The 8,875-nt window shown below is 50.5% G+C and overlaps 1 protein-coding gene across 3 annotated transcripts; it reads left to right on the forward strand.

Moving 5' to 3' along the window:
- The first annotated feature begins 464 nt into the window (after nucleotides 1-464).
- On the forward strand, nucleotides 465-8,690 carry PHB1 (prohibitin 1). 3 transcript variants are annotated; one of them, XM_048830247.2, is made up of 7 exons: nucleotides 465-583; nucleotides 1,622-1,746; nucleotides 2,362-2,523; nucleotides 3,363-3,505; nucleotides 4,688-4,804; nucleotides 6,579-6,674; nucleotides 7,478-8,690. In XM_048830247.2, exons 2-7 carry the CDS (start codon nucleotides 1,659-1,661, stop codon nucleotides 7,688-7,690), a joined length of 819 nt encoding a protein of 272 aa, XP_048686204.1. In that variant the 5' UTR covers nucleotides 465-583; nucleotides 1,622-1,658; the 3' UTR covers nucleotides 7,691-8,690. The 3 variants fall into 3 exon arrangements, with proteins under 3 accessions (XP_048686204.1, XP_048686206.1, XP_048686205.1); XM_048830249.2 differs by lacking the exon at nucleotides 465-583 and adding an exon at nucleotides 1,158-1,213; XM_048830248.2 differs by lacking the exon at nucleotides 465-583 and adding an exon at nucleotides 1,433-1,456.
- The last annotated feature ends 185 nt before the right edge of the window (nucleotides 8,691-8,875 follow it).

Here is an 8,875-nt window from a genome sequence, read left to right on the forward strand (position 1 = left end):
ACAGTCAGGTTAGATAGTCCTTTTGGGGAACCCCTGCCCAGCAGAGAAGTTGAGAGGGGGGTTGGAGCATGGTCCTTTTGGGGAACCCCTGCCCTGCAGAGAAATGGGGGAGGGGGTTGGTTGGGCATGGTCTTTTGCAAAATTCCCTGCCTGGCAGAGAAGTGTGGCGTGGGCTGGAGCATGACTCTTTGCCCATCACACACTGGCTGCCTGGCACCGGGCGGGGAGAGAACAGAGAAGAGCCAAGCCCAAGCCGAACCCGAACCCCCTCAGGCACCAGCTCCGCCAACACGTGCATCCCCCGCGGCAGGACTACAATTCCCAAGAAGCCGTGCGCCTAGCGAGGCAGGGCCGAGGCCAATAGAGAGAGACTTTGCTCCGCGGGCGAGCCAGGACGCGGCCTGCCGGACGTTGTAGTCTAGCCAGCTTCGGCCTCGCCGGAGAGGGGCGAGCAGGAAGCGGCCGGAGAACTACGAATCCCAGAGTGCTTTGCGCCTGCGGGAGCCAATGAGACGCGCTGGCGGAGGACTGCGCAGGCGCTGTTGGCTGGCCTTTCATGTGGAGGTCAGGGCTGCGGCCGAAGGTGAGCGGGGGAGGGGGTAGGTGGGGGTTCGGTTCGGTCCGGTCCGGTCCCTGCCGGGGCGGGGGGAGGGGGAAGGCCGGGGGTCAGAACCGGAGCGCGTGAGTCGCCCCGCCCACCCGGGGGGATGGGAGCTGGGAGCGGGGCCTCCTTTGGCGGGAGAGCGGGGCGGGGGGGGGGATTGAGGGAGCTGGAGGAGGATGGAGGGCTGGGAAGCGGGGTTGGAGAGGGGGGGGGTTGCAGGGCCCTGGGGTTGGGGGCGGAGTGGGGCTGGGGATGGGGGTTGCAGGGCTCTATGGGGAGCGGGGCTGGAGGAGGGAGGGGGGGTTGGGAAGGAAGAGACGCGGGGCTGGAGGAGGGAGGGCCCTGGGGGAGTTGGGAAGGAAGAGATGTGGGGCTGGAGGAGGAGGAGGAGGAGGGGACTGGGGGGCCCTGGGGGAGCGGGGCTGGGGTGCTGGGGAAGGGGGGTTGGAGGGCCCTGGGGGAGTTGGGAAGGAGGGGGATGTGGGAGGTTGGCTAGCTTGGGGGCTGGTGCCGGGGGAAGGGTGGGGGGCAGGGTTTGGAGGCCCTGTGGGGGAGGACAAAGCAGTGGAGCCCTAGTGATGGGATGTCTCTGGAAGGAAGCACAGTAAGGTGAGGAGAGGAGGAGCATTTCAGGGCCTTACCCTGGTGTGGGGGCATGGAGTGGATTGAAATCTGTGGCCTTTGCAGGGTCTGAGCTCTGGGAGTCTGGAGCCCTAGGATAAGGGAAGGGGAGCTCCACGGAGAGGCTAGTCTGAGGTGTTGGGCTATGCAAGGGGATTTGTGGGACCAGCGGGTGCGGTGAAGGAAAGCGGTGTTTCTGTGGGAAGGGGACAACCTTCAACTAGGATTGAGGTGAGATCTGACTGGGACAGGAGCCTGGGGCTGCAGCTATTCCTGCTGTGATGAATGCTGTCAGTGGGGATGGGAGTTATTTATTGCTCTGTCCTACAGAGAGAGAGGGGAAAACCTAGGCTCCTTGTGTAGTACCTTTCTAATATGTTTACTGGATTTTTGCAGGTGTGACTCTGCAAAGAGGCTGCAGTTGGACTGACAAATGGCTTCCAGACTCTTTGAGAACATTGGCAAATTTGGTTTGGGATTAGCCATTGCAGGGGGAGTTGTCAACTCCGCTCTCTATAATGGTGAGGAGCAGAAGAGATGGAGCTGAAATAATCTTTCTCTACTAAAAATTAGTGAAGCTGAGATATTTATAAGAGAGTATAAACTTGCCTTGGGATAGTTCTTAAGGTCAGCTACTCTGAGGATTGGGAGAACTAATTAATTGGCCTTCCTGGCCTTCATTCTTGGTTGCTCTGCTCCTTGTGTTGTCACTCACACCAGGGCAAAATGGGTGTACGACATTAGCATTCTTAACTTCTAGTATTTGATACCAGTGTAACTGACGACACAAGGTGCAGAAAAACAGAGAATCAAATTTCCTGCCTAGAAAACTGTCTTCTGTGGTGTTCTTGAAAGGAGACTGGTCTAGTGATTGAAAGTAGGGGACTAAGAGCCAGAAGTTGTTTTCTTGTTTGCTCTCCTACTGACTGACATGCTTGACTTTGGGCAAGTCACTTATTTGTACCTCAGTTTCCCCATGTAAAATAAGAATACTTGATTAGCCCCTGGGAGTTGGAGAGGCTTAACTAATGTGAATAGGTCTCTGATATCCTCTGTGAAGTGTTCTGGTAACGTGCAACGTATGATCAATGGTAATGGTTAAAGTTGTATTTGATGTGCTCTTTTTTCTCCTCTAGTCGATGGAGGACACAGAGCCGTTATCTTTGATCGATTCCGTGGTGTTCAAGATGTGGTGGTAGGAGAAGGAACCCACTTTCTCATCCCCTGGGTACAGAAACCAATCATCTTTGACTGTCGTTCCCGCCCACGTAATGTCCCTGTCATCACTGGCAGCAAAGGTGAGCATTCCGGGCAAGTGGCAGCTGTGAGAGCAACATTGGTGTTGTTCACTCAGAGTCCCTTAGGGTACGTCAACGCTGCAATTAGACACCTGAGGCTAGTCCATGCCAGCTTGTGTAGACATACCCTTAGTGCCCATGTCAACTAGGGCTCAGTTCTGCAAAATGCTGGCTGCCGTGTACTCCCCATGAAGGTAATGGCAGAAGGTTTTCAGTGCCTTGCAGGATAGTGCCTCAAAGTTAAGGCCCTGTGAGATTGTAGCTCCTCGAAGCACCTCTTTGATCATATGTCCTGTCCCTTATTCTCATGTTGCTTTTGGGTGACTTAGTAAAATAAGCTAACAGGGATGGGATCCCTGGGACAAAATAGGGCTAAGTAGGCAGGGCCAGAGGAATGGTAAGGCCTGATTTTCATGGTCTGTATTCTTACAGAAAATCCTAATCAGGATAGGGCTCTTGTCCTTTCTGGTGTGGCAATTCTATGGGTGCTGGCGTCAGTCTGGCATGTGGCCTCTGCCAGCAGTCTGTTCTGTGATAGGGAAACCTTTCCTCAGGCCTTCAGGCTGTCCTTTAAAGACAGTTTTCCCCATACGCAGAGTAGGGTAAATAATTCCCAGCCTCAGAAGAAAGACAAAGGTTAAGTCATGTTTGTAAAAGGTGTTGAGATCCCCAGTGAAAGAGACGATAGAAGGACAAATTGGGCAGGAAAGCAAATTTTGGGGGAGGGAAGAGTTCTGAACACATTTGTCCTTCCCTGTTCGGTGACCGTGGAAAGAGCAATCACATGTTATCCCTTGTCCCTGTGATATGTTGTCTAACTCATGCACCTATCTCTGCAGATCTACAGAATGTGAACATCACACTGCGTATCTTGTTTAGACCAGTTGCTGCCCAGTTACCTCGAATTTTCACTAGCCTCGGGGAGGATTATGACGAGCGCGTACTACCGTCCATCACCACCGAGATCCTGAAGTCTGTTGTGGTAAGGACCATGCAACGGCTTGTGCCAGTTGTGATGCTGTGATCTTCCTCTAGCAGTGAGAGACCTAATTTAGCATGGATCATTCAATGCTCCAGACTAGAGACACCCTCCTGCAAGTTGTCCTCCAGAGAATGAAGATGGTCATACTGCTATTTACTTCTCTGCCATCCCCGTTTGGGAAGAGTTGATAGTTGCGTCAGATACAGTCTTGTCGAGCATGATGGGGAGCGGAGTTCATTTTGGTGCTCCTCAAAACTGTTCATTCTTGAGTGGGGCTATCTTCAGCCCCCTCTCCAGCCTCGAATTGCTGTGGGGCTTCCCAGCCTCTCCAGTAAAGGGAGTCCCTCTTCCCACCTCTGTATGTACAGTACTTAAACTCACCGACTGAGTACTTTCAGTACAGCTCGCACACCATCATGTAGGCCCTGCTGGGCAGTCACTGCTATAGCTTGTGCTTAAAGAATTGATGGGAGTCTGTTTCATTCAATGGAACAGGTAACTCAGCATTTCCTGCTCTTTGGGTGTGGGGACAACAGATTAATCTGGGGGTCGGGGGTGTGTGTGCAGGATCTGAGGAAAGCTGAATGAACCCTGATTTACATGCACTCTGCACACCTGTTTGCTTCACCCCTTGGCATCGGGCGCAGGCAGCTCCTTGAAAACTGCTCCCTTCCCTCTCAGCTCTCCTAGCTGGCTGTCAAGAAGCTTCAGGCAGCCCCCTCCCCAACCTAGGCTTCTCTTCCCCAGTCTTGTAGCATTAAGCTGCAAAAACATGTGGCCTTCTGGAAAGTGGAGGGAGAGGAGCCACACGTTACAAACACACCATAGGGAGAAAAAAGAAAGGGGTGTGTGGGTGGGGCCTGGGACAGGGACAAGAGAAGGAAGAACAAAGAACGACAGGAATTGGATGGAAAGGGAGAATAGCAGCAGGAACTGTACTGGTATAATAGGGTATGGCATAAGGGGCACAAAGAGTGTTCTTGAAAATCAGTTGCAAGTAGACGCCAACTGAAAAGGGCTGAAATTCTCTTTTAGGCTGCAGCCCCGAAAACCTCCTTGTCTGTGGTGGGGAAAGCTAGGTGGAGAAGCTCACGATATTGTGAGCTTTCCTTCGTTAGAATCTGCATGTTGTTTTTGCATGTCTATTTCCCCTCTCACTTCTGCTGCCCGTCCTGGCTTCAGGCTCGTTTTGACGCAGGAGAGCTGATCACACAGAGAGAGCTGGTTTCCAGGCAAGTGAGTGAAGACCTCACGGAGCGAGCAGATACCTTTGGCCTCATCCTAGATGACGTTTCCTTGGTAAGAGCGCTCTCTTTTTAGGAGTCTGCTCAGATAAGAGCCAGTGTGAGTGTAGCGGGGTAGCTAGAGCAGGGGACTGAAGGTTGGGACTTGTGGTTTTTAATCCAATGTCGGGGGAGGAATGTGATGCATTGGGTAAGTCTACACTGCAATAAAATACGCGTGTCTGGCCTGAGTCAGCTGACTCAAGCTGTGGGGCTAGACTCTGCATGGGGGTGGTGTCTCGGGGCTTGTGCGGGAGCCCAAACATCTACATCAGTGATTCTCAAACTTTTGTACTGGTGACCCCTTTCACATAGCAAGCCTCTGAGTGCAACCCTCACCCCTTATAAATTAAAAAACCTTTTTAATTAACACCATTATAAATGCTGGAGGCGAAGCAGGGTTTGGGGTGGAGGCTGACAGCTCGTGACCCTCCCATATAATAACCTCACGACCCCCTGAGGGGTCCCGACCCCCAGTGTGAGAACTCCTGGTCTACACTGCTATTTTTAGTCCTGCAGAGTCTAGCCCCATGTCAGCTGACGTGGGAGCTGACCCTTGGTGTCACAGGTTTTTGGGTTTTTTTGTTTTGTTCTTTTGCAGTGTAGACATATTATCAGTGGCTAGGACAGGATGCTGATAGTTAAAGTTACTGTCAACGGCTCTGTTATTGAGTTTCTGTGACTTGAGCAAATCCTTGAGGACCTGGCCCATACTGACTTGCTGGCTGGCAACTGTGCCTCCGTTTATAAACTGTTTAGGGATTCTTGTGGAAGGCCCTAGATGTGCGTAAGGGGATCTCTCACCAGGGCTTCTCTAAGCCTGCAGAAGGACAAGCTACAGGACCCTGAGCGCCCAGTAAAAAAAATCCAAACCTTGTTCGGCATCTTTCCCTTCAGTTTTCTGTCAATAATTAATTCCTCCTCCTAGCTGCCCCCTGTTCTGAGACCATCCTTGAAGTGAGCTCTGCTCTAGTGCTTGTTGTAAACTGAAACCCTTTGTCATCTGGCCCTTTATTACGTGCATTGCTTCCTGGGATTTCCCTACGATAGCCTATCAGAGCATACTCTGGACTTGGCTTTGGATGTGGTCCTTAGAAAAACACTCTCTTGGTGAGGTGTGTTCCCTGTCCCAGTATTTCCCTCCTGGAAGTGAGTATTGGCTCTTTCTGCCTGATGCGGCTGCCTTCTGAACATGCTGCTGAGGGAGGCTCACCCTTTCCCCATTGCATCTCGGCAGAGTGCAGCTGTTCAAACAGTGTGCTGAGAATACAAGTACAGAACTGAGCAGGAAAGGTAGGTCAGTTTCAGGACAGCTTGACCTACAATGAGCTCCACTTGCTGGCTGCATTGGGAAGTTAGGATAGGCTTTTTCTGGGAGGTTAGTGTCATGTTTCTTTGAGTCTAAAGCCTACTGTGGGAGGATTCCATTACCCAGATTTTTTTTTTTTTTTTTTGCATTAGGTGGTTTTACTTAGTAAATGCTTTACAGCTCTGTCCCCCACCCCACCACCCATTAAATTCAAAACAGAAACCAGCTGAAGGGAGAAACTGAGTCAAACCTGAGTGAAGAGGCTGCTGCTCTATTCACATCAATGGAGCTATGCCTGTTTACATCAGATCTGAGTTCAGACTGTAGAACATGGTGTGGCTCTCCTTCTTGGTCCAGTGTACCAAATAAGATCTCTGAGGAAGAGGGACCTCCTGCCTGTCAGATGGTGAGTGGTTCCTAGCAGCAGAACTGTCCTAATGGGTACTCTCATCTTGCTCATTTCTCTCCTCCCCTGCCCCAGACACATCTGACCTTTGGGAAGGAGTTCACGGAGGCAGTAGAATTGAAGCAGGTGGCCCAGCAGGAAGCAGAGAGAGCCAGATTCATAGTGGAAAAGGTGAGTGCCCGTGGATGACTTTAGGCTGCGGACTGACTCCAATGTCATCCAGTTCCTACCCTGACTAGTAACATTCATTTGTCCAATGGTCTGAAGCGTTTAAGACTGCTCTGACCAGGAATTCCTGCCACAGAACGGACAGGCTCAATCTGTTCTTAAGTCACACTCCAAAGCTTCCACTCTTCTGAAATCAGCTGTGGTGTTTTTACCAAACTTACTGAATAGCAATGTTCTCTGGAGGTTTTTTAAATGGGGGAGTGTCCTCTCTTGCAAGAGCTGGGGTGAGAGATTGAGGGCGCTCAGATTCTGCTTCTGACTTGCTGAATCTTTGAAAGTCGAGTAAGCTCTCCATGTGCCAATCTGGAGAATGGGCATAGTACCTACTTCAGGTGGGTGCTGTGTGGCTTAATTCTTTGCATTGTACTGGGAGATCCTTGGCTGATCTGAGCACAAAGCATGGTAAGTTTCAATAGAAAATAGTCTTGTTTAAAAACTCCTGAGCAGTGTTGGAAACACAAGTTTCATGTTGACCCATGCTGAAAGTGAAAATGAATGGAAACAAAGTGAAACTAACCATTCCAGTTGTAAGAAGGTAACGAAGCAAGTCTGTGCACCTTTACCTGGGATCTCTTACCTTCCCAGTATCCCTCTTTCCTTGTCTGTTAATGACCTGGCTGAGCTCCCTTGTTAAGGCTGTTTGTGCGGGAGAGGGGAAGTTCAGGTCTTAAATCACCAAGGATGGCAGCTGCATTTTCCTCCTGCTTTTCAGGTTCTTCAGTCCATCTTTTTCGCTTCCCTTGCAGGCTGAGCAGCAGAAAAAGGCAGCTGTCATTACTGCCGAGGGGGACTCCATCGCGGCCGAGCTGGTTGCCACCTCGCTGACCGCAGCTGGTGACGGCCTGATTGAACTCCGCAAGCTGGAGGCAGCCGAAGACATTGCTTACCAGCTCTCACGGTCCCGCAACATCACCTACCTGCCGTCAGGCCAGTCGGTGCTGCTCCAGCTGCCCCAATGAACGTAGCTTTGCAGCCAGTCATTACCTAATCGCCTCTAAATAATCCCTTAAACAAAAAAATCATTGAGATTTCCTGATTGGGTAAAGCAAAGGAAACAAAATTAAATGCATCCTCAATCGAGTCCTTAATCGCATAACGCTCGGCTCTCTTTGACGAGAATACTGAGTTTCTCCAACGGCCTTGTACACTCAGTGCAGAAGCTGCAATGGTCAGTAAACTAAATGGAAGAAATTGCCCCTTTTCCAGCAGTTTGAGGAGTGCCATGAGGGGAATGTCTTGTGTTCGCTTCTTGGATGAATCCATAGAAGCCCAGGCCATTCTCTGTTGACCACAGAAATTCTGTACCAATGAGATTTTACTGTCATACTTCACAAAGCATGGTCAATACAGGCAATGGCACGCATGCCTTGGACTACCGCTGTTTGTCCCTGCTGCCTGCAGAAAGGAAATGGGAGTGCTGAGGGCCTTCTTCCTTAGTCAGCCCAGTGTTTTGCAGGTGTGAGCTGAAGCTAAGAGGACATCTGTTGTCAGGTTAGCAGCTCTGCTCTGATTGGCTTTCTGAACTGTGGCATTGTAGGCAGGAGGTGTATCCTTATGGCATGTCTGCGGGTGTCGGAGCAGCTGAGTTCCACCCCAAAAGGTGGAACTTTCCTGATGTAGAAGTGAAGCTATTTCTACTATACAGGAAACATTCCTTCTGTGCATAATGAAATAGTTCCCTCTCCGCCTCCTCCCCCTCCTTGGTGCCCCGATTCCAGTGACTCCCTGTTGTACACGAGGTTGGGTCTCTACTAAGGTTGGTAAATGTGCTTGCATTTGTGTCTACTTTGGACAAAGAAGGTCTGACTTAATGTTCCACAGTTCAGACAGTCTGATCTTGGCAATATGATTTGCTGCAGCACCAGCGCTGTGTTTTTATTTAGGGAACCTGAATTACAATGAGGATGTGAAAGATGAAATTGTACAACCCAGCCTTCAATAAATGAAACCACAACCCTGCCCAGCTCTCTCATGTTCGTTTCTTAAAAGACCGAAGTTTTGAAGAAAGGTGCTTCTTGCTGTTGCTATTTCAGGACACGAAGCAAAAAGTCCCCAGCAGCAAGATTCTCTCTGGCTCAAAAGAAGGGTGTGCCTTGAACAGAACAAATTGCTTTTGGTTAAATAAAACTTAGCTTGAGCAATGG

This window comes from Caretta caretta, chromosome 27, assembly GCF_965140235.1.
Source record: "Caretta caretta isolate rCarCar2 chromosome 27, rCarCar1.hap1, whole genome shotgun sequence".
Lineage (NCBI taxonomy): Eukaryota > Metazoa > Chordata > Testudines > Cheloniidae > Caretta > Caretta caretta.

Excerpts from the sequence above, each read along its gene's own strand:
- PHB1 (XM_048830247.2), top strand. The coding sequence starts at position 1,659 with ATGGCTTCCAGACTCTTTGAGAACATTGGCAAATTTGGTTTGGGATTA. Across the intron at positions 1,747-2,361 it reads CAACTCCGCTCTCTATAATG|TCGATGGAGGACACAGAGCC; the intron begins GTGAGGAGCAGA and ends TTTCTCCTCTAG. Across the intron at positions 6,675-7,477 it reads CCAGATTCATAGTGGAAAAG|GCTGAGCAGCAGAAAAAGGC; the intron begins GTGAGTGCCCGT and ends CTTCCCTTGCAG.